This window comes from Adiantum capillus-veneris, chromosome 23, assembly GCF_014529385.1.
Source record: "Adiantum capillus-veneris isolate H3 chromosome 23, ASM1452938v2, whole genome shotgun sequence".
In the NCBI taxonomy this organism is placed as follows: Eukaryota; Viridiplantae; Streptophyta; class Polypodiopsida; order Polypodiales; family Pteridaceae; genus Adiantum; species Adiantum capillus-veneris.
Window position 1 is genome coordinate 68249734 of NC_140953.1, and position 24147 is coordinate 68273880.

The following is a 24147-nucleotide window of genomic DNA, read 5'->3' on the forward strand; positions in this document are numbered from 1 at the left end:
ATGCACAGGAGCACGTCTCCCACCTGTGAAAAAACCAAGCAACACTGCACTGGAAACCCTGGGTATTGCCTTCGCAATCCAAACCCGTTGGGTAGAATCTACGTAGTCAAACCCCTCGGTAAGACCCTTTGTAGAAACCGTTCAACTAGTAGGTAACGGCAACCAACATAGTTAATCGTGTAAAAAAATGATTAAAATCAACTTGAAAAGTTGAATTTGTCCACTACCTCCGGGTAGATTGCGGATGTTGTTCCTTGAAAGTACAACTTGGATAGATCAACTATGATCCTCAATGCCTATGGGGTGATTTAGTAAACACCCGCTGGGTCGTACCCCAAAACTGTGATGCCATAGACACTCGTAGTGCTATAGAGAGAGCAAGAAATCTACACAAGTGAGATGCCTAGCTCGTATCAATAACCGTGCTGTCTCAACTATTTGCTGCCTCTAGATTCCATGGTATAGATCAACTAATGTGAGTTTAAGATTTAAAAACTCAACTTGAGCGTCGCACTAAAAGCATGTAGTGCAAAAATGACACCCTAAACATCCGTAATGATAAGACTCTTGCTTGTCCATTAACGTCAATGTGTTCGATGTGTACTCCACTGGGAGGATCTGTTCGATCTTAAGAACAAGCACCCAAGGAATGCCAAAAGTTGGGTCTTACCCAAAATCTGACAATGAATCTTAGCCATCGTGTGTGGTTCATAACCGTTATAGCAATTAGTGTTCAATCGTGGAACCGATGAAGACTAATTTGGATGGCATCTTGCCCAATTTGTAGCTGAGAGTTAGAGCACCTTGGCTCAGGCTGACTCACAACTTTTCATTATTCTTAGAGAGAAAAAGAAAGAGAGAAAAGAAGAGCATGCTGAGCTGAGGAACTTTCCGTAAATTTCTAGAGTGTGTGCCCAGAATGTGTGTGCTTAGGCATCTTCTGCCTGATTTGCAGCTTATCCTTTAAGCATACCACAGTTTTTTAGGTTCTTCGTAGTGTTGTTGTGCGTTGACAACAACCAAAAGTATGTGAAACAATACAAAACTTATCTTGTCCTTGACTAAGTGTCTGGTGTTATAGCGAAAGCGTAATGCATGATGCGGTGGAGTTCAGTCCACTTGGCTAGCATGCCTTGCATGAAAGGTTGTAATCCCTTGGCTACTGTGATGGTCTCAAGTGCAAGAGCCAAAACCAGGAGTGCCTTGCACATTCTGCCGTGGTAGTGATACATTATAACGTGATGTCACTACGTCTAAAATGGGAACAAATTTTTTATCGTACCAGTTTTCCAAACTTGCGTGCCCATGCCCTTGATGCCAAGTCAATGGGCAATATCTTAGCATGATCTAGAAGCCTTGCTTCATGTGAAATTGGCAAAGCACATTGCTTTGTATAGCAAACAACGTAAATATGTTTTCATGAAAAGACAAACAAAACATAAATTTGGCTAACCTGGTTGTCTTGCTGTAACTAGTCTTCTTTAGATGTCAAGGAAAAAATTGCTCAAATGCAACTCATAGCCCTATCTATTGTGCGAGAGAGTATTATTGTGTAGATCATATACACCCGTCTAGTATGTAATGAAATAACCTACAATCATATTGCCAATTTTGTATGCTCATAGCATAGTCCAATTGCAGGAATCTTCGATGCAAGATGCCCAAATCGTAGTCAACAGATACTGGTACCGATGTACAAAGATCATGGCAAACAAGAATTGACCTTGTCAAGCAATTTCTATTGAAACTGGCTAGTGCCATGTGGCGAGCATCTTTGCCGGCTTCTGGAAGCAGTGACAAGAAGTTGGCCATGCTGAGCTCTGTGCACCCTTGATGAAGTCAAGCCACCGGTTGTGCCAATCTCCTTGAGATTCCACGGGCAACAAAAGTGAACTGTTATTGATACGTGCAACAGATCAGGACTGCAGGTACTCAAGTCATGCTTGAGTCATGTTGGCAAGTTAAGCATTGGTTCGATGCCAACAAAAGTGTAATGCTTGAAACGACTCTCACAAGCCGTGCTTGTGCTTGGAATGCCTAAATTGTATGTACATCTGGTGCATGGAAAGATTATTGTTCGATTCTCATACATTACTTTATGCAGAGATACAACAATTAATTGTAGATCAAGTTATGCGGATAACAATGGAGTAGGAACATTGTAATGCATCGACAAAGCGTACCTGAAATTGGCTGTCGAAGCATGGAAAAGCTATTTGCAAATCCGGACTGACTGAAAACATCTGGCCTAGATATAGCATGATAATTTTTCAAGACATGCCGTGCATGCCTGATCGTCGTACTGATCATGGAGAACAATCGTGCTTGTTATGGCTATGCTAATCACAGAAGCACCTTGGGCTTGGGACAAGCCTTGCTTGTGGATGCATATACACGTCTAGTACATGCGCGGTTACACAACATCACTCATAGCCCTTGCATGTTATACTATTCAACAGGTACTTGAATAGTTTGATAAATACAAGTAAAATTGAATGCTTACCTCATAATTACCTGTATAAACTTGTCGTGTTGATCACATGGCCAGGATGCTCGAGCTTTCATGAACCTCAAACCGAGCATCAACATCGTCTTTGCCGAGCAACCTTGCTCAGAACCTTGCCCGATGTCAGCAATCACAAGTTCCAATGCTGACATGCCCTCTTCAAGCGATGGAACCATGTGGTCGTATTCTGGATACATCTGACGCGGTGTAGTGTCACCACAAATAGAGCAAGTCGTGTCTTTACATGATCGGATCCGACTACCGACCCGAGAGCGATGAGCGCCTCGTTCATCTTACGAGGAGCTCTACGTGGGGCCCTTGTATGCCTTTGCATGTGAATGCATGGTAGGTCACGTGGGAAAGCTCCCTTGCAATGTAAAAAGCTAACACTTTTTTTGTTAAAAAAAAATAATTCACGATTGCACAGCGATGGATTTCGGCCTTTGTTGCGCAGGGAAAAACGCTCCCATGCCATCGCTATGTCGCTCCCCACGCCTCCATCTCATGACGGGAATTGCAGAGCAGGCCCTCGCGCTCATGCCGAGCCCAAGACCCCGTAATTTTGATGAGGGCGATTCAGAGCACATCGAGTGTGTAAGGGTGCTTACCCGCGCGGCCTCGGTCTCCTTCGTTCTTCATAATCAAGGGGCCATGCCCACACCATGACTTTTTGCTGTAATTCGACCTTGACCTCCTTTGCAGTTGAGCACGCATAGCATGCAAGCACGGTCTCCTCCTCCGTCCAAGCCTGAGAGAGAGAGAGAAAACTCGCATAAAAGAAGAGAGGCCTTGCTCTCGCATGAGAGAAAGAGAGAGAGAAGCCATGCAAATCTCCTTCCCCTCTCCTCCATGGCTGCTCTCCCCTGTGCTTTGATACCAGTGAAAGGACATAGGAAGATAGACATGCCAATAACCACCCAACCATACCTATATATAGGCCCTTGGCCCTCCTATATATAGCCCCTGTACCGCATGTGTATTCCTCGGCCCTTGGCCAGGCCATGCCCTCCTATAGTCCTACCCTTGGCATGACAAGTTGGTAGAACTTCGAAATGCGAAAATGTTACAGGCCTGTGCAACTGAGTGCTAGCCTTGAAGGACTGCTTCTGTTGTTCAGTTGAATCCCAAATGCTACGATGGTTTCAATATGTGAGTGGTGAACCATGACACATTCACAAGCCGAGATCGACGTTGCTAGTCGTTCATAAAAACGTCTGCAACCTAGGCTATAGAGATGGGGACCTCCATGGGTGCACCCTCGCCATGCGCGACTTGTGCACATGGAATCCACCATTGCCCGCTTCGCCAACAGAACCTTGGGAGGTAAGAGCTTGCAAACTTCAATGCGGTAAAGAAGATGAATGATGAGACTCCGCAACCCTAGATACGTCCTATCACTCCCTCCACAAATGATAAGCCAATAGATACCCTACACATGGCCAATCCTTATCCCTACTTCTACCAGCCTCCTAGGATATCCATCTTGTTCGGAGAGTGGCCACATTCCCAACCACTTTAATCATGCCACATAGTGGTTTTTGATATAAACCCACAAAATGAACGAATTAAATAAAAAATATTTTAGTATGCAAAAAGAGAAGGCATCTTTATAGCCTTTGGCCTCCCAAAAAAAGTAGGCCTAATACTTGGGTCTCTCTCTCTCTCTCTCTCTCTCTCTCTCTCTCTCTCTCGGATAGATCTTTGAAATAGTTTCCCACGACGTTAAAAATTCTCCTCTTCTTCTTCTTCTATCTCGCGCGCGCATTCTCCAGCTATGAAAGCGCCTCGCAGAGAGAGCGCTGTGCAGTTGGCGAGGCGCCAAGCTGCGCATCTCCTGCGCAATATTCTTCATGGAGATACCACTCGTAGCGCGAACGCCTCCATAAAAACCTTGATCTATCAGCCTTCTATCAGAAACAAGAAGGCTACTATGGCCCTTGTTTGCCAAACACTCAAATGTAAGCACTCTTTTTATCCTGCATGCCTAGGGGACCGAAAGAAACATATCATGTGGTATGTCTGGGGAGAGAGAGAGAGAGAGAGAGAGAGAGAGAGAGAGAGAGAGAGCTGGTACTGGCTGTTTTCTCGGGAAAGGGAAGGGAGGGACGGACGGAGGGGGAGGGGGCGGGGGGGGGGAGGAGAGGCGGCGGCGGCGGCGGCGGCGCGCAATGAATTGCTCAAAAACGCCAGATCAGGGAAAGAGAAGTGTTCTATTTTTTGTCTACTATGCTTGCTGCAAATGGGAGCCAAAGGTTGCTCTATATATTGGCACTAAGTGAGTTGTGAAGTGGAGAGGTGCAAACTCTTCAACCAAGTGATCATTAGTTTGATCTCCATTTGCCAAAACGTACATGTTTCGAATGCACATGTCTGTACATATCACGCTCAATTTTTTTGGTCTTTGTAAGAGTGCAACTGCATGTTCTATTAGCTATAGGCTATTTGTCAATGCTGTCGAATGTTGATTAAACTACTCAAGCAACCGATTGTGCTCCAGAGAGAGTTTTGCAGGGGTTCTAACAAAACTAATGGAATTCTCCGGATGTATAGGTCATGTGAACAGACTCATAAGGGTGTTGGTACATGCTCACCTCTTGCTTGTGGTGCAATCCTCTTCCAATGTGTAAATAAGAGATTATATGTGAAGTAGTAGATGTTATAAATGCTTGATGTGGCCTGTTGTAGGTTTAGGGTTTTTACGCCCAGGTCAAAGGTGCAAGTAGCCATTACGTAGGCCTAGTAGTCATTATGTATTCTCTCTCCAGATGGGTACGCCATGCCAAACTTAAAGTCAAAGCCCCATGCCGCACATGACTCTCTCTCTAGACTCTTCTATATCTAGAGAGTGTTGATTATTGAAAAGTAGAGCTAATTTTCTCTTTCCAACATATGAAATTGCATTTTCTCTCGTTTTTCATGCCCAAAAGAACTTGATTTTGTTTTAGAAATATTTTTTGCTATAGAAAATTGTTTTCTATTCTAGCTTTTAGAGAGCAAAGCCTATAAACGAGTTTTTAGAGGAACTAGGGTAAAACACCCAATAAAAAACCGGTTCCTTGTCTCGGGACCCGTCGCCCCCCTAAAATAAAGTTGTTAGGCTCCAGGTTTGGGACATAGTAGCTTCTGTGGCGAACTGGTTAGCAGTGACGAGGATTTTCTCTCAGTACGATCATGCGTTCAAGCCTCGTTGGCTCTGTGGTTTCGTAAACACCTTTTGCTGTCTTCCTAATCGCGGTCAATTTTGTTACACAACAGAATTCTGTTCGTTATCGTGCATCCTGTGTACCTAATCGTTTGCGATGCTACTTTTACCCGTGCTAGCCCTTGCACTCATCTCTTGAATGTGTCCTTCCATGCTCAAAACTGTGCAATACAGTGGCGGCAATCGATCGCCTCGCTTAGGTGGCTCTATATAGGGTGTTTTACCTATACCCTATTCGACACGCTTAGAGTCACATGTATAGGTAAAACACCCTATATAGAGCCACCTAAGCGAGGCGATCGAATGCCGCCATTGTATCGCACAGTTTTGAGCATGGAAGGGCGCATTCAAGAGATGAGTGCAAGGGCTAGCGCGGGTAAAAGCAGCATCGCAAACGATTAGGTACGCAGGATGCACGATAGCGAACAGAATTCTGTGTGTAACAAAATTCACCGCAATTAGGAAGACAGCAAAGGGTGTTTACGAAACCACAGAGCCAACGAGGCTTGAACACATGATCGTACAATTGAGAGGAAATCCTCGTCACTGCTAACCAGTTCGCCACAGAAGCTGCTATGCCCCAAACCTGGAGCCTAACAGCTTTATTTTAGGGGGGCGATGGATCCCAAGACAGGGACCCGGTTTTTTATTGGGTGTTTTACCCTATGATGAGAATGGTCTCACACTATCTCTCTTGTGCAAGAAAAATTTTCACATTTCTCTCTCGGGCAAGAGGACTTTTTATAGAGTCATCGTGCAGAGGATTTGTCACAAAGTGATGATGCGGCAAGCTTCCAGTCTGAGAAGATGATGGCATGGCATGTGTATGGGCATATAAATGATGTCGTGAGTGGGTGTACGCATGCTGTCACAACATGATGGTGTGGCAGAGTCATTGTGAAGCAGTCATATGGACGGATTGTCATGATTTGCATTGCAAATCACAGCATAAGAGGTGGCATGAAATGCAAAACACTACGAAACTCGAGGACATGGCGATTTAAATTTGTTTCATGCATAAGGTGTGGCGTCGATATGTTGATCACAACCAAACTAAAAAATCTATTCAAAAGCTAAAAAGTTTTTTGTTCTTGCTCACGATAATACTTTTCTCTAGAAAACGAAGCTTCACCCTAGCAACTCTGCCACATTTGGCAAAGTTAGCTCTTGGGGTCTTCAATTTGTATTCGCAACCAGCCAAAGAGTGGGCCTGTGCAACACAATGAGCCAAAAGTGAGCATGAGCGAAACGAGGACAACCCCATTATGCGACATTGCTCTTATATGTTGGGAGGGCTTTTCGGTAGCCAAAAACTATAGCAAATGATTTTTTGATGCTTTTGAGTTATCCGTTTTAGATTTCAAATAAACATGTGCTTTTGTGCACTTTCTAAAGTAACAGTTGTTCTTAAACTTGGTTTCAACTGATGGTTATATTCTCTTGTGGGTGACTACCATGGGTCTATACCTTGCAGTTTCCTTTAAGGGTGAATCTGGGCTTATGCTGGAATCATCTAGGTGTATATATTGGTTTTAGCTAGGCTCTAAGGTTCAATGAGTGGTTTCACTGAGAACAATTGTAACTTAGCTGTTTGATAATTAATAAAGAAATACCGCAAAGGGCGCTCGACTTGTGGGTCAATATCCTTTGAAAGAGCAGCATATCCTATGTGTGGACTTGAGATTGAATTGTGAAGCTGTTTTTTAGTCATTTTGTCACAAATTGCTGACTTGGCAACCATTGAAGACGAAGGGGGTTAGGACTTCAAAATCCTAACCTTACCTAAACTTATAGATTTTGGTCGAGGGGCATAAAACCTCAACTGTAGTCTAAAGGTTAAAGATCCTAACTCTACCAGCTTGCAGATCTCGATGGAGGGCCTAAACTTTGAAAAGAAGATGAAGACTATAAAATTGTTGACATTGCAACACTGTATGGCCAGCCCTCTAGGCGCTTGATTTTGGATCAAATGCTTTTGAAAGATGTTGCTTTTCATAGGAGTTGCTTTTGGAGAGGCTAGGGGTCTTTTAAATATGTACAAGGGGGGGGGGGGGGGGGGGGCCTCACTGTGGGATTCTACCTTGTGGAGGAGCAAAGTAGAGCCCCACAGTTGTAACTTGTGGAAGCAATATAAAGAAATATGGAAAGGGGCACCATGCTGTATGGGAGTGGAACTCTGTGACCTCGTCTCGTGGATTCTCTCTCTTCTATCGCTCTTTCTCTCTGTTTTGAAGTGCTAAAAGGCTGTTCCAGTCTGTTCTTTTCAGTTGGCACGAGGTGCCCTCACATTATAGTTGGTATTAGAGCTTCAGCATTATACAGAATACTCGCAGTTTTTATAGACTTGGACACCCCAAGTCGGAAATCGGGCATGACACACAAGAGAATCACTTTAAATACTTCACAATTTTATCACACTTTTAACAGAATCGACACGGCCCGGCGTAGTTCTGTGCCCACAGGTATTGGCCCCAAAAATTTGGCGCCCCTTTCGGTATTTCATTTTATACTAATGCTTGAGCAAAGTTACAACTCCCACGGGCCGTCTTGCTCAGATGCTCGTTAGCACATTGAGTGAAAGAGGGGCCTTGGGTTCTTATTTAAAGACCCTTGGACTCAAAATCAAAAGCAAGTACATGAAAAGTTGCAAATTCAAAAGCACTGGGCAAAAGCAGCTAATGGAAATTGCGGAAATCCCTATAGCCTGCCACATGGCATGTCAGTGCAAAACGCGGAGATTCATACTATTGTCATGTCAGCATGCAAGTGCAATTCTCTGTCGTTCGTACAATTGTGCCAAATCATGAGTTGGTCCGTACAGTTGTGCCACATCATCAAATTGTGACATACCCTCCTCTTGAAAGAATTGTAAGTGCCCTCGATTACGCTTGTGAAATCAGAGATAAGCCATCAGCCAGTTCAGTAGACACTGACTCTAGGTACCGACTGTAAGGATTCTAGGTACTAATCCTTAATTAAGTACTTAAACTCATGATTAAGACTCAAGAAACTTTAACTGTACTCAGAAACAAGACTCATAAGACTCTGTGTTGATTGAATGTGTGATACAAGGGCTCCTTATATAGGAGATGAAGAGACACAAATGAAAAGACGTGTCTTGTGGTGACGAGACATGACTTTAGACGTAAAGACACATCCTTTGGCGAAGAGCTGCAACCATTGGGCGAAGAGTCGTACTCGTAGAGCGAAGGGGTGTGACCAGTCGTCGAAGGAGTGTGGATTTTGGCGAAGAGACTTCTTTTGGGCGAAAGGATGTGACCATCCAAGCGTAGGGGTTTTCCTTGGCATGGCACTTTGCGTATCTGCAACTAGGAGTAGATGTAATACTGTTAACATAGTCACAATCGTGACATTGCCTCCCATTTAAAATGAGAGCCTGTGTCAAAGCAGTGTTTTCTGATGTTGATAGAACTTTGGAAAAGCATTGAATCTTTGAAAATCTTTAATCTTTGAGTTATCGGAAACCTTTGTCTTGAACCTTTGCTTCTTGCGAAACCTTTTTGCTTTGAGTGCTAAATCCCATGTCATTGCATTATTCAAAGACTTTTAAGAAGAATCTGGCTTAATCAGGTTAACTGCAACAAGAGATCGATCTTCAAGATTCTTTATGCGATGTAAGATTTCTGGTTCAAAATCTTTCAGTAACTGCGAATATTTGGGGAAGAGGAAATCTTCTCAAGGTACTCTTTAGATGGGGTAACTTCAACTTTATGAATCACTGGTGTTACGTGTACATCTTACCCTGTGTACGTGGACAAGCTACTTCACGACATGGGGTTCAGTTCAGTTTAGTCAGTCTAAAATAGAAAGTGATCTGGCACTTTTGTGAGTCTGTTCGCAGACCGTGCATGTTGAGACACTTAGAGTAGATGCATATCCTCTGGTTGTACATAGCATGACCATCAGATTTCTCTGGCACTTTTGTGAGTCTGTTCGCAGACCGTGCATGTCCAGACACTTGAGTAGATGCATATCTTCTGGTTGCACACAGCATGACCATCAAATTTCCATCATAACCCATCAGTAGCATTTTTACAGTGCATAGATCTATTTTCCCTATTTTTGACAATTTTCACTTATTATTATTAAGTGACTTTTGTTGGGAATTGGGTAGGGCAAATTCACTAAGCAAGTATATCAAGAAACCTAGCGCTAGCACTTTCTGGCAGAAGAGACAGTAGGAACTTCACGTTCAACATGCACCTTCTCAGCAAGATCCCCCACTGGCAGTAAAACCTAGCGTTTTCAACCATCAGCAGGCCCAGCGTTTTTGCATTGCAGATCAGCCCGGCCACAGCACGACAAAAGATCAGTCCTAGCGTTAGCGAATTCCATCGCATGACAAATCAGACCTAGAGCTAGCAGATTCCCCGCAACAGAACAGTTTTCAGCCCTAGCGTTTTTGGTTTGCAGATCAGCATAGCGTTTTGAAGATTCACTGCGACGGAACACCAAGAAGCATCAGCGTTTTCAGTTTTAAGCAGTCAGACATCGCAGAAGAAGTCCCAAACCTCGCAGATCTCACCTTCCCAGCAGTTCCTCGCCGCACAGTCAAATCCAGGGTAGTTTGCAGATTCAGCCCGGAAAACGCAGATTTCAGCATGTGCATTTTCAGTGTGTCGTCATCATCGCCGTCGTCTTCGACATAGAGTCAGAATTCAGCAGATAAAGATCTGCAGATTTCAGCCATTAGCATTTTCAGATTTTAGCCTGTCTCGTCGTCGCCCTCATCGTCGTCGACATCGTCGGCAAGTCCAAAGCATTGTAGAGATTTGTCCAATCAATAGTAGACTGATCTCGTCATAGAGAGTGGGGCCTTTGGAGGAGGGTTTAACAACATTCTGGTGTCGTATTCTTCTCTCTATCTCTCAATCTCATGCACCTTCATTCACAGTGTTTATCCACTTTGTTTGTGTCCGTTGCACTCTCTCACTAAAGGAACGGAAGGCTCTCCCTTCCGTAAGTAAAAGGAACCCTTGAGCACAGTTCGAAGCACTCATCTTGAGCAAAGTTCAACATTCACTTCCGCTTCACCTTACATTGGTATCAAAGCTTTGGTAGTGTTCTGTATCACTCAAGGAAAGAACCATAATAATTTTTTTTTGCTTGTTGCGGTCGCACGTAACCCAAGACCTCTTGGGCCTGTCGATTCCTAATCGTGTTTTTGAAGAGTGATAGGAAACCCAAGAAAGAAGGGCTTGTCCAGCCTCCCCTTGTTTCTCTTTTCACTCATTGAGAGAGGACCGTGCACTTAGCGGCCGGCCAATTGACGTGAGGTAGGAAAAGCAACCTTGGTGTGAGCGCAAGGCCGCCAAGGGGTGCGCCCGCGGGAAAGAGAAGAGCTCGGGTGAAGAGAAGATCCTTCTCTAACACAAATTGCAAGCTAAAGAAGAACCTCAAGAAACTCTCAAGACTCCAAGCACCTCAAGAACCTCAAGACTCAAGAACCTCAGGAACCTCAAGACCCCCAAGAACCCAAGAACCAAGACCCACAAGAACCCAAGTTCCTCGTGAACTTAAGGACCCAAGACTTCAGTGGATGGTCATCACCCGAAGCGGAATGGATACTTTGCATGAAGGTGATGAGCAAGCAGTGGCAAAGAAGAATTTTCTCCACCAGGAGGTTTGTCCGACCCTCTCCCTTTCCCATCTACGCCAAGGATTGCACTACCTCCTATGGAGGAGTTGGAGCAGATGTTTATGGACAGCAAGTTAGAACGCGACGCAAGAAAAGCAGAAATTGATCGCAAGTACGAAGAAGGAATGGCAGCCATAGCACGTGAGCGCGAGCAAGCACGGTTGGAAGCCAAAGAACGACAAGCCAAATTGAATCGTGAGCGCGAAGAAAGACAAGCAGAGAACAAAGAAAGACAGGCCAAATTTAATCGCGAGAATAAAGCAAGAAAAGAGAAGAGCGACCAACACATGAAAGAGTTCGTGCGACTCTTTTCAATTGTGCAGACGTAGTTTGAACAAAATCAGAAGAAGAAGACTCTCTCCGTCTCTTCTTCTCCAAAGCATGACACACATGAAGATTTATATGATGATTTGCATGATAATGACAAGCATGATGAATTGCATGATGATTTGCAAGATATTGATGTGATTGTTCACAAGGATGATGGTTTGGTTGATGCTTTTTCTAGTGAAGCTAATCTCATTGCAATTCGATCAATCACGAAGAACTGATCTTGGCTCTCAATTCGAGGTCTACAGAACCCTCTCAGAAAGAACCGATCTTGGCTTTCGAGTTGAGGTCCACTTTCCCCACAAGAAGATTCCATAGGTCCCGAAGAACCGATCTTGGCTCTCGAGCCTAGGTCCCAAGAACCCTCATAGGAAGTATTATGTGTACGAGTGATTAGTTAGTACGCATTGTTCGAGTGTTCCATTCGTGATGCTTTCCTGTATTTTAGTCACAGTCCTTATGTGATCCCTTTTCATAGGCATGACATATTGTACGCTGAACACGATTAACTCATGAATGAACACGGATGTATGTGGATGATTCATGAAAAGATGAAATGTTTGCACCCAAGGGATTCACATTCTCTGTCTCTTTCTTGGCATGATACAGTATCCAAAAGAGCACAAGAAGGATTGAGCATCGAGCATCGGCATTTCCATTGTGATTTGCCACAGTTGATTGATTTAGATCAGGAAGTCAAGATTCGACCCCATTGTTTGCATATGTTTGATGAACGGTTTGGCACTCTGTCACTTTGTTCATCTGCATTGCATGCACAGTTTTTTCGAAGGAATAGTATTTTTCCAGTCACTTTTCATGGAATGGGTATGTTCATGTTTTTGTGTTGGAAGTGGTTTCAGGAATTTTCACTCTCGGAGATTCTTGAAGAAGGTAGACGCATGACTATAGACGCATTAAAGGACCCTCAGAAGATTGTGTTGCTATCGGCGTGGCCCAAAGAAGCAAGCGTTGCAGACCTTTATGAAGTTCAAGTATCGCATGATCCACGCATTAGAGTCGGCCGACGAAGAGTCCTTCACAGGATTCCAAACACTGTTGGCGATCTCCCTCGATGCCATACAGTTCAGTACCAGTACCTCACTTTGATAAGAAGGGGATGTCACGTGCACATCTAACCCTATGTGTATGTCGACAAGCTACTTCACGACATGGGTTCAGTTCAGTTCAGTCAGTCTAGAATAGGAAGTGATGTGGCACTTTTGTGAGTCTGTTCGCAGACTGTGCATGTCCAGACACTTAGAGTAGATGCATATTATCTGGTTGCACACAACATGACCATCAGATTTCCATCAGAACCCATCAATAGCATTTTTACAGTGCATAGACCTATTTTCCCTATTTTTGACAATTTTCACTTATTATTTTAAGTGACTTTTGTTGGGAACTAGGTAGGGCAAATTCACTAAGCAAGTATATCAAGAAACCTAGCGCTAGCACTTTCTGGCAAAAGAGGCAGCAGGAACTTCGTGTTCAACATGCACCTTCTCAGCAAGATCCCCCACCGCTGGTAAAACCTAGCGTTTTCAGCCATCAGAAGGCCTAGCGTTTTTGCATTGCAGATTAGCCCGGCCACAGCACGACAACAGATCAGCGCTAGTGTTAGCAGATTCCATCGCATGACAGCAGATCAGACCTAGCGTTAGCAGATTCCCCGCAGCAGAACAGTTTTCAGTCCTAGCGTTTTTGGTTTGCAGATCAGCATAGCGTTTGAAGATTCACCGTGACGGAACACCAAGAAGCATCAGCGTTTTCAGTTTTCAGCAGTCAGACATTGCAGAAGAAGTCCCAAACCTTGCAGATCTCACCTTCTCGCAGCAGTTCCTCGCTGCACGGTCAGATCCAGCGTAGTTTGCAGATTCAGCCCGGAAAACGCAGATTTCAGCATCTGCGTTTTCAGCTTGTCGTCGTCACATCGTCGCCATCGCCGTCGTCTCCGACATAGAGTCAGAATTCAGAAGATAAAGATTTGCAGATTTCAGCCATTAGCATTTTCAGATTTCAACCCGTCTCGTTGTCGTCGACATCGTTGGCAAGTCCAAAGCATTGTAGAGATTTGTGCAATCAATAGTAGACCGCTCTCGCCATAGAGAGTGGGGCCTTCGGAGGAGGGTTTGACAACATTCTGGTGTCGTATTCTTCTCTCTCTATCTCTCAGTCTCATGCACCTTCATTCACAGTGTTTATCCACTTTGTTTGTGTCCATAATCAAAGTCATCTTCGAAAATTTCGTATTTTAAAATCGTTCCTTCATAAAGTTATAAAACAGATTGTTGTCAGCACATCAGTATCTCTTTCAATTTTCTTATCGAGTATGTGTTTTGGAGCGAGTATCTTCTCGCTCAGTTCTATTTCAGTTTGTCAGTTGTTCTCATTCTTGTGCCTTTTTGGGGAACCATACAAATATGTCCTTGTTCCCCACAGTCAAAGCACTTTCCCGTCTTGAGGTATTCGTCTTTCTGTTCCTTTCTTTCCTCTTCTTCTGTCATCACTTGTCGAAGGTTGTTCTGTTGGATAAGTCAAGTCACCTGAATGCATAGCAAATCCTTGCTTAGCATGTCCTATCAACTGCTATATGGACTCAGATTTCTGTAACAAGCAGTAAGCTCGTATCTCTTTGGGTAGTCCACAACAAAATCGCTCGATTTGCTGCTTAAAATTGATCTTTTTAAAAGATGAGACAGGTAGAAAACATCCCAAAAGTTTTCGCGAAGTATTTGCCTTGGCCATCTGAAAATGATTATAGGCGATAATCACGTCACGTTCATACTCTTGAGTGATCCACGAGGAAATAAAAAGTCTCTTGAATTTTAAGCCACTTTGTCGGTGCTTCTTTTCGTAAGAAAAGAGTGACCTTTTTCATACGCCATTCATTTGGCATATGATTACAGGTATGAAAGTATGGAAAAAGTATGGTTTAGAGCTCTTGAGAAGACCATACGTCAGATTTCATACGCATTAAAAAAAAGTAGGCAGATACACGATAAGGTGCATGAAAGATTCCCCTATCTTCAAACAATTTTACTTTAGAACATAAAATAAAGCAAAAAATTGCATGTTTGGGGCAAAAAGTTCCATTGTTAGCTGTTTGGTACCAAAATTTGGGCCAACCCTGATATCCCAGGCTATAGAATGAAATCCCAAATCATATTCATACATACTTTTTAACTTTTGCAAACATTTGCATGGTGAAACATACATCCACGAAAAAAATTACCTAATTAGAGGCAGCACAATGAATATCGTGATTCATAACTTAAAAGTCATAATAAAAAGTAAGGCATCATTCTCAGATTTGTGTTCCCAGATTCTGTGACTGGTAAACGAAGCAAGGGCAAGCGCACATCTTCAAAGAAGACACGGTTCTTCATGGCCTGACTATGTTGGTGACAAAAGCATGATGGGCCTCAGCCCTATGTGTAGATACAAAGCAAGTGTTTCTGGTTCTAAAAATAGAGCTCAACTGCGTTTGATCTTGTGCTCTAGGCAGGATTCAAGAGAGACAGTAAGATGGAGAAGTGCATAGATTTTCTAAAAGCCTGTCTGTGTTCAATTTTGTGCACTGAGCAGGTCAGCCAATGAAAATTTTGAGTTCCATGCCTTCCTGTAGTCAGTTAAGCTTCACAGCTTTTGCAAGTTGGGGATATTATATAACGGAGCATCTTTTTGTATGTTGAGTCAAACTATTTTTCAACTCTTTGCTTTGGCATTCTTTGTTGGTTTGACTGTGTATTGGGTGTACATTGAGAAGAGGGTTTTCTTTTAGAGTTTGCCTGTTTGCCAAATTTATCAGTGTGAATGATATTAATAGCTTAAGGGACTTGTTCATTCTCAGGCACACAACCTACAGTGTGTCTGTAAACGCCTCATGAGGTCAGGTTCAATGTCTGTTAACTCGATTTGGTGAATGTAGACCTTCCAGTTATCAAAGAAGTTTTGGAGAATGCTGAAGTTCTGAAGCAAAAGAGCAAAGTAAATTTTTTCTGCGAAATTTCCTTGCTGTCTTTCTAAATATGTTTCGCAGTCATTATCAGCACACTGTGTGGTGCCTGCAGATGCACCATGTAGAAGATTTTTATGTCGCTACATATGAGCTCCTATTTGGCAAGGTCTGCAATCACTTTGGCCATTGCAAGGGTGGTAATGTGCGGAGTCTGAAAGAATAAGCTTCATTTTGTGTAGGAGTTTGAAGCGACCAAGGATATTGAAGACTTTGTGCTTGCTCGAAAGAGTGCAATTCGGGCTGCTTTAGCTCGGCTAATGGTGAAGAAGAAGGTTTCACGTGCTGAAGAGTTGCTGCCTGCTGCAGATTGTAATTTTGGTATGTCTGTTTGTGCTCCTCGATTGTCTCATTTCGTTTTGGGTTAATTGGCGTAGACTGTGATTTGCTCGGCTGCCATGAATCTAATGCTTTTGAGAAAGTAAGGCAAGCTTTTGCAAGCAATGATAAGAAAGTTACAGATAATGAATTGTTGGCTAGGAAACCTGAAAGGACCACAACTGAAGAGCTTGGCTGGCTGCTTATGTGATTATGCTCATGCCAGCATTATCCTGTGCTAATGATATACATTGCAACAGCAGTCAAGCTAGTGTTGTTTTTTTCATTATTGTTTGCTTGGTAGATGAATGTACTCTCAATTTCAGTTAAGATCCTTATTGCCTTTGTTGGGTGTCTCCTATAAAACATTTAGTGAGTCGGTTCTTGCAGACAGGTCCCCGCGTGCGGTATGTTCGTGTAAACTCTTTGAAGATAGAAGTAGATAAGGCTCTAGAAATGCTGCGGGAAACATTGCTGGTAAGGCTTACTTTCTTCGTAATATGCATGAACATGTGAGTGGGTGAGGTTCTATGATGCATTTTGCAAGGTTGTTGAAAGAAATTTACCTGATGACTATGTTTGTGATTATATATCTAGTATGAGGAACCTTGATCAAGTTTTGAGCCATTGTTATCAGCCTGATGTCCTGTATTAGGTTGAGGTTGATGATCTTGTACCTGGTTTGCTCACATTACCTGCTGACATCGATTTGCATACACATTCACTTGTATTAAATGGATCTCTGATATTACAGGTTGGCAAACTTTCCATAAGTTCTATGTCTTAGTATGCATAATAGGGCAGAAGATTGGGAGAACTTTGGGTTTTGGCATTGTTTGCAGGGTAAGGCAAGCTGCTTACCAGCATTAGCCCTTGCACCTGAAGCTGACTGGGTGGTAAGTTACAAGTTTTAGTTTTTGAGTAGGGTGCATGCTAGTGAATTCCTTTGCCCATTAAATTACTTGTGTTGCTGGTACATGACTACTTTATTTTACAGAGATGTAGAAGCAAGTCAAATCCCTTTTTATAATGTGTGTGTGGTTGGGGGCATTGATGCATGGGTATGCTCTTCCGTTGCATTGAGACTCTGCAATAGAGTTCATAACAAGTAATAATAGCCAATACTGCGGGTTATCATGTGGATCACACTTAACACTATGATATGCTATGCCGCTGTTAGTACTGTTTGATGAGCTGAATTTTATTTGTAAAATTATCAGTTGTCTATTGCTTGTGCATTCTTCCTTTTCTATCAATCTCACATCAATGTGTATTAGGTTCTAGATGCTTGCGCTGCTCCTGGGAATAAGACGGTGCAGCTGGCAGCTTTGATGCAAGGGAGAGGACAGGTTCTTGCATGTGAATTGAACGAGAAACGAATCAAGAGACTTTATGAAACTGTAGATGTCGCTGGTGCTTCCAGTATCCTTACACAATTTTACTTGGTAAACTGTGTGTTGTCGCATATTTGCGCACACGTACATGCGTGCATATATGTGATAGGTATCGGGTTTGCTTCAAATTTTGGTCCTTAAGAGCCCACAGATGTCAAAGTTATGCACCAGGATTTTTTAAAACTTGATGTGAACGATCCAGTTCTATCTCAAGTAAGATCAACCTGTTTCTCCCCTCTTATTGTAGACCATCTTTTGACAAGGTTTGCATCTGCTATCAGGTGAAAGCAATTCTTTTGGATCCCTCGTGTTCTGGATCTGGAACTGTTTATCGGCGCTTGGATCATCTCTTGCCATCCTCTGCAAATAGTTGTCAGTAAAAAAGACTTGTGGATTTTGGCTGTGTGAAACATCTATAGATGATCTTAGTATGCTGCTACTTATACTTGGCTTTCTATTTGAAGCCAAGGAACCTGGCGGTGTAGATGCCCAAAGAATCCAGAAGCTTGCAAATTTTCAGAAAACGGCACTTAGGTTTGCCTTATCATGTGCGCATCTCCATTTCTTTTCCTTTATGTGGGCATATCAGCGCTTTTGGCTTCTTCTTGAAGGCCACTTTTTCACATTTGGAAGAAACCTGTATTTCGTTTACACTTAGAAGTTCTCCTTTCTGGATCAATTTTAGGGTTTAGGGTTTTGTTTTCTCATAACTTTTCAACCTAGGGATGAAGAAACTTGTACAACAGAGTTGGTCGAAAAGTAGATTCTTGTCGTCTTTTATGAGAAACTCAAGAGCGTCTGCTTAAGCTTGTTATACTACTTCCATTCTGACATTTGTCATTGGAAATTCTTGTTGCTTCTTGTTTTCTCCGTCAGTAGTCCTTGAGTAGTAGAGAATTTACCAGACACCTTATCTTCAATGCAATCATCCGCATTGACAAGCATCAAGTTCTCTTTTGACTTTGTTCATGTTTTTCTCTTTTTTCTTTGGCATAGAGTCTAGTAAGACTTTGAAGCTTTGGGACTAATGCTTTACTCATTTAGTGGCTCTGTAGCCCGACTCTGACTATTGCTGTGTTGCAGTCCCTGTGGTGGAACGTGTTGTGTACAGCACCTGCTCTGTCCACCAACAAGAAAATGAGGACGTTGTAAGTGCAGTACTTGACTTTGCGCATGATAATGGATTTCGATTGGGCCATCCCATCCCACAATGGCAACAGCGTGGGCTTCCCGTCTTTGAAGGCGGTAAAGTTGCAGCAAAAGCTTTTTTAAATCCTTCATTCTAATACTTCTGTGCTGCCTCTGTTATCATTCAAAGGTAAATTTCTGTCGAATGCAGCCACAAATTTACTGCGAGTGAAGCCCTCTGAAGAGATGGATGGATTCTTTATTGCACTTTTTGAGCGAAACTCCTCAGTGACAGTTAGCTCGGACGACCTATTGCTGAGAAAATATAATCAAGAAAATGATGAACACTGTAGCTCTTCTGGAAAAAAGAAGAAGAGCAAAAAACGCAAGCGGAAACACAAGAGAGAACAGTTGTAGTGGTGACACTAATGTCTCCAGTTCAGATATCATCACCTCTGCCCCAGTAAATGTGGGCCATTTTGTAGTTCTTCCAGTAGTGGGAAGCCAGAAATGCAAGCATTCCATAGTCTTTATCGTTTGTACTTTGACAGGTCTCTCTCCCTCTCTCTCTCTCTCTCTCTCTCACACACACACACACACACACACACACACACACACACAGGTCTTTTGTGCCTTAGGATTGCTGGCCTGATAAATTCCTCTGCTTGGGCTTAGTTGTCTACTAAAAAGAAAAGTCCACGCACTCACACTTACACTCTAATTACACTATTTCTTTGGGATTAACTATGGGCACTGAGACCCTAGGCTTGCTTGACTGCTATGAGATTTCCAATTTTTTACTTTCCAATTTTAACAACTTATGCTGATGGTTTTATTTGAAGACCTGGTAGGGCTTTACTTGGATTATATCTCAAAAAAAGCCTATGGTTTGGGGAGGATACTTACTTTAATGAGATGGCTTTATGGGACTCTACCCCTGGGTAATAAACCCTTAGATGGGTCTGAACTTGTCCCTTGATACTTTGATCGGGTACATGGACCGCTTTATTGCAGCGTACGCCTGCATTTACTTCTGTCTCCTCCTGCACTGGTCTTTCTGACGCCTCGAATGCTCTCCCCTATTTTCCCCTTCCTCTGGAACTCTCTCTGTTTCTCTCTGGCGCACGCTCTCTCCTCTGATCCTTTGTATACTACTATCATGGTACATTGGTGAACACTATTTGGGGATTGCTTGGGGATTCTGTTACTCTGATGGCTTGGCTCACCCGGAATTCCACCTGCAGATAGTGCTTCGTATTTAAACAGGTGAGGATTCTTATTCCATCACTTAGCCTTGACTTACTGTATAAAAACTGTGATTGTGAGCGAGGGTAGTGTTTATGGCGGTTTGAAAACCGCATCATGGAAATGGTCAAACAACCTGCTGCCTCTCGGAGGTGTGCCGAACCACCTGTCGTATACCTCCTACCCTGATTTGAAAAGTGGATTTCTGATTAATTTTCTAGGTGGCTTGAGAGGTCCTTCCTGTATAATCATTTAAGGCAGAAACCATAAACAGCAACAGAGAGGCACCGCATCAAGTATCATAGAACTACAGTACGACAGAGGAACTACAAAAAGTAGACCAAAAATACAGCATAATTCGTAATCTCATGACTATGTGTAATTTGTTGCATTAGGCTATTGGCTGATCTACTGTTATGCGGTGCTGTTACTCTTTCTGGCTGTCCCAAAAAAATGGTGGATCGCTTGCAGTAGCTGACTTTTTTGTGGAAATTTTCTCAAACAAGTATTAATAGGGCACATTAAGCTAGAAGGACTAAATCTACCGAGGGTAATATTGTCCTACCATAAGTTGATGGATTTGTGTTACACTGGTCTTTCTTTTGCTTGAATGGTTTAGTAATTTATGGATCATTGATCTCCTGTGGCAATGATGTTCATTGGACCTACCTACTTGCCTCTCATTGCCATACACTACTTCATCGGTGGTAATTGAATGTAGTTATAAGCCCCCTTTTTCACTTGACTGGCTTGGTAATGGTCATTTACTTTGACTGTCCAAGCAATTCTTTGTATATTATTGAAATTAACCTTAAACTTGTGAGGAAAATGTTGTCCAAGTCTAATATGGTGCTGGACTCTCTCAAAATATTGTATTGCCATTGGGGATGATGCTAGTTGTGTAAAGCTTGATAGTTTGGCCAGTAAAAAGGATTGATCGTGAAACTTACATGTCATCGTTCAAATATCTTAGGGATTCTTTTGGTTTAGCTGCTATCCATCAATGAAAAACTTGGCTTCCTCTACTATAGGACCATTGTATCTTGATTATGTCTTGTACAAAAATAAAAGAATGATACCTTATTCTCATTATTATGTATAAAAATGAATCTAAGATTGAGTCATTTTTGTGCTAATCTTTTTTCTTTTTCTAAAGTTGACTATCTTTTGAACTTTTATATTATGTGTATATGTATTAGTTTAATACACACACACACACACACACACACACATTGTAAATTAAGATTTGAGTTAAAGCATTAGAGAGGTAGCTAAAATCTATAATTTTTGGTTCAATTTTTTCTTGTATGGGATGATAGGATATACCAACACGTATATTGATTTGTCTCCTAGATCAATTATGGCAGACAAAGAACCGCAGTGCGTTTGAAGGAGGTCTTGAGGTGGCAAGCTTTGGAGAAATTATACAAGAAAGCAAAGTGCGAATATGGACGCTTGTGCGCAAGCAACACTCGGAGGATTGGTTTAGGACTACTAGTGCCTTGTGGTCAGCAGAGGGTATGCCTAGGACGGGGGAAAATCTCGGCTTTTGGTAATTAAAAGATCTTAGAAGAACATGATAATGAACCTTATGTATCAAGGATAAGGGGGTGAGTTGGTTGGGATGGTTGCCTTGATAGCCGATGTAATTTTGGTCCTTGGATGATGTTATGGCTCAACGTGAGCATGACAGGATCTTGTAATTATTTGGGTTGATTAATATAATTCACTCACAATTGTGAATTTTGCTATAAAAAAAAAGTTTGACCTTTTGAAGGTGATAATAACTTGGTTTGGAGACGTCCTTGTATACATGAGCAAATTGAGTAGAGCTAGATCAAATGCCTTTTGGAGGTGCTGCAAGGAGACATTAACTAAGAGGTGGGTTATAATTTACAAATAATGCAACTAACAACATTGTTGCTCATGTGTCCTCCTTGGTGTAATGCTTCTTTTTGGAATTCTTTAGTAAGAGCTCTATCCCTTTGGTTTAATTGAGAGTGACCTCATTTGCCATCCATATCTGGGTACCCTTTATTAACCTTGTTTGTTTCATTACCTTGGTCTTGTCATATAGCTTGATGTAATAAAGCTCGACTTTACCCTCAATATCGACTATTGTGGTATGGCTCTTTCACTCTTCTTCTCAAACTCTCACTTTATGGGACCTCTATAAATCCTCTTATCTCCTCTTCAACTACCTCTTGAGCCTCCTCCCACACTTTATGTTTTTGAACTTTTTGTACAATGCTTTCTTGTTATTGTTTAATTAGAAGACTTGGTTCGTGGGTTATGTTTGTGGTGTGGACTTTGTTTTGTTCTTCTGTCGTGTGTTTCTACTCAAATCAATTGGGATTGAAGCTGGTGAATCTGTGCTTTTGTGTCCTCTAGCTCGTCTTTGGGTTATCCCTTGTAATTATTTTGCAAGTATTGCTTCCATGCTAATGGCTTCTCTAATGACTTCACCAAGGACTTATGTGTCCACCTCCTCTAGTAATAGGAGACCTTGGGAAAAAATTGAAGAGTTGGTTAGGCATAACACAAGGATCGAGGTTGGTGATTGGATTCAGGAGTGCTTAAAGAAAGGGGCATGGATGTTCATGCAATCGTTAGTCATGGGTCCTCACCATGTATATCCATAGTCTCTTGGATCAACATTAGAAAAGTAGACTATGCTATGGCATCGCTAGAGTGGCATTTGAGTTTCACGTAGTTTGGTCTAATACTTTGCCCATTTAGTGGAGAAGTAATCCTCAATAAGTGATTGTTGGAGGGAGATATAGGAGGTTGTATGAAGGATAAAAATGAGTTCCTTATTGGCCCAATCTTGACTTGGAATAATGTGCCAAAAAGTGTGATTATACAACTCGTGCATGCAAGAAATCAAGGATTTTTATCCTTATCCGTATAAACATTGCCCGTATTGCGATATATCACAGAAGAGTGTTTCTCATAATTACTCCCATTGTGGCAACAATGAGTTGGTGTGAGGGTCTATAGGTGTCTCTTGTGTGCTTGTTCTAGAATAGATTCCATAGATGTGACAATATTGACCAGGATATAAGAGGGACACACAAAATAGATTGTGGATGATGGTGACTGTGTCAATAGGTGGCATTGACAAGTGAGGGCATCGATAAAGGTACCCTGTGTGAGTGTGGATTGAAATGACATCCATGTTGTCACCATCGATACGGCGGCAAAGCGGTGATGGCTCACGAGGCTATTGACTATATACCAACAACTCTGAGCACTCATATGATGTGCTATGCAAGGGAGAGGAATACTTGGTTCTCATTGCAATGTATCTTTTCTCCTCGTCTATTGAGGGAGGCAAGCCAAGCATCTTAATCCTATCTATAGGTGAGCTTATCAAGATGTAAAAGGAAAGGCATAAGTCAAAAGCTGAAGTAAGTTATATAAGAATTTTGCATACATAACAACACAACATTAAGTTCTCACAAATTGCTATTGTGACAAAAAAAGTCATTATCAATAAAACACAATCAATTTTATAAGAAATATGGTGGTGAAATTCCATGGAAATTGAGTTCCATGATTACAATAAAAGCCATTCCTTCGAGTATATAAAGATTGGCTTCAAGGAGCCTCCACAAAGAGAGACATCTCCAATATCACCAAAAAGGTCATCGATGTTGCTCTTTTGCATTGTTGGCAACTTTTGCATCAACTGTTGCATCCCTTGTTCTAGATTCTTGATACTCTATCATCATGAGGTTGTAGTCCTCATTTGCTCGAGAATTCTACAATGGTAATGGCCTGACTCCAATGCATTGTTGGCAACTTTTGTATCAGTTGGTGACTTATGAGTCCATATTTGTAATGGTTGTTGCATCCCTTGTTTTTCTACATTCTTGTTGCATTAGGTGTTGGTGATAATGAATGTTGGATTTGTGATGAGATTTGATTGAGAAATCGTATGTATTTTTCATGTTTAAATTTTTTTAAATGATTACTAATAATTCACTAATTGATTAATTATTGAATTACTACACAGGCTTATATGCTTAATTAGAGGCATGAACATCACTCTTGCAATAAATTCATAAATTTTTTGAGCAGAATTGAGTGATTTTTCTCTAATTAGGCTCTCTTATTATTCTCTTATCATATGTATTTTTTTTTGCTACACAACTAAATTGTGATTATTATTCTGTGTGTGTTAAATTTGATTGAAAATGATGCTACGTATGCGATTTTTTGATGGTTGCTTATAGATGATTTGTGGTGAAGCGGTTGCTAAGTACATACACGTGTGTAGACGTCAATTAGAGTTGAAAATCAACACAATATTTTGTGCAATTGTGAGTGCATCGATCTACTCAT

General features: G+C 42.0%; 1 protein-coding gene and 1 long non-coding RNA gene across 3 annotated transcripts; both read left to right on the forward strand.

The window, feature by feature from the left end:
- Nucleotides 1–4231: 4231 nt before the first annotated feature.
- LOC147427919 (S-adenosyl-L-methionine-dependent methyltransferases superfamily protein) lies at nucleotides 4232–19100 on the forward strand. Of its 2 annotated transcripts, XM_086496330.1 has the most exons (13): nucleotides 4232–4464; nucleotides 15629–15687; nucleotides 15771–15824; nucleotides 15898–16036; nucleotides 16428–16510; nucleotides 16689–16787; nucleotides 16876–16929; nucleotides 17311–17455; nucleotides 17579–17640; nucleotides 17709–17799; nucleotides 17892–17975; nucleotides 18511–18672; nucleotides 18767–19100. In XM_086496330.1, exons 1-13 carry the CDS (start codon nucleotides 4281–4283, stop codon nucleotides 18970–18972), a joined length of 1422 nt encoding a protein of 473 aa, XP_086352456.1. In that variant the 5' UTR covers nucleotides 4232–4280; the 3' UTR covers nucleotides 18973–19100. The 2 variants fall into 2 exon arrangements, with proteins under 2 accessions (XP_086352456.1, XP_086352457.1); XM_086496331.1 differs by lacking the exons at nucleotides 16689–16787; nucleotides 16876–16929.
- A 436-nt stretch (nucleotides 19101–19536) lies between these two features.
- LOC147427920 (uncharacterized) lies at nucleotides 19537–21572 on the forward strand. The gene is made up of 2 exons (XR_015185936.1): nucleotides 19537–19821; nucleotides 21154–21572. It is a non-coding gene; the product is annotated as an uncharacterized LOC147427920 (long non-coding RNA).
- The last annotated feature ends 2575 nt before the right edge of the window (nucleotides 21573–24147 follow it).

Bases quoted from the DNA above. Each gene is read 5' to 3' on its own strand.
- LOC147427919 (XM_086496330.1), top strand. From the start codon at position 4,281: ATGAAAGCGCCTCGCAGAGAGAGCGCTGTGCAGTTGGCGAGGCGCCAA. The intron at 16,511-16,688 runs GTAAGGCTTACT...GTCCTGTATTAG, and splicing joins TGCTGCGGGAAACATTGCTG to GTTGAGGTTGATGATCTTGT. The intron at 16,788-16,875 runs GTTGGCAAACTT...CATTGTTTGCAG, and splicing joins ATGGATCTCTGATATTACAG to GGTAAGGCAAGCTGCTTACC.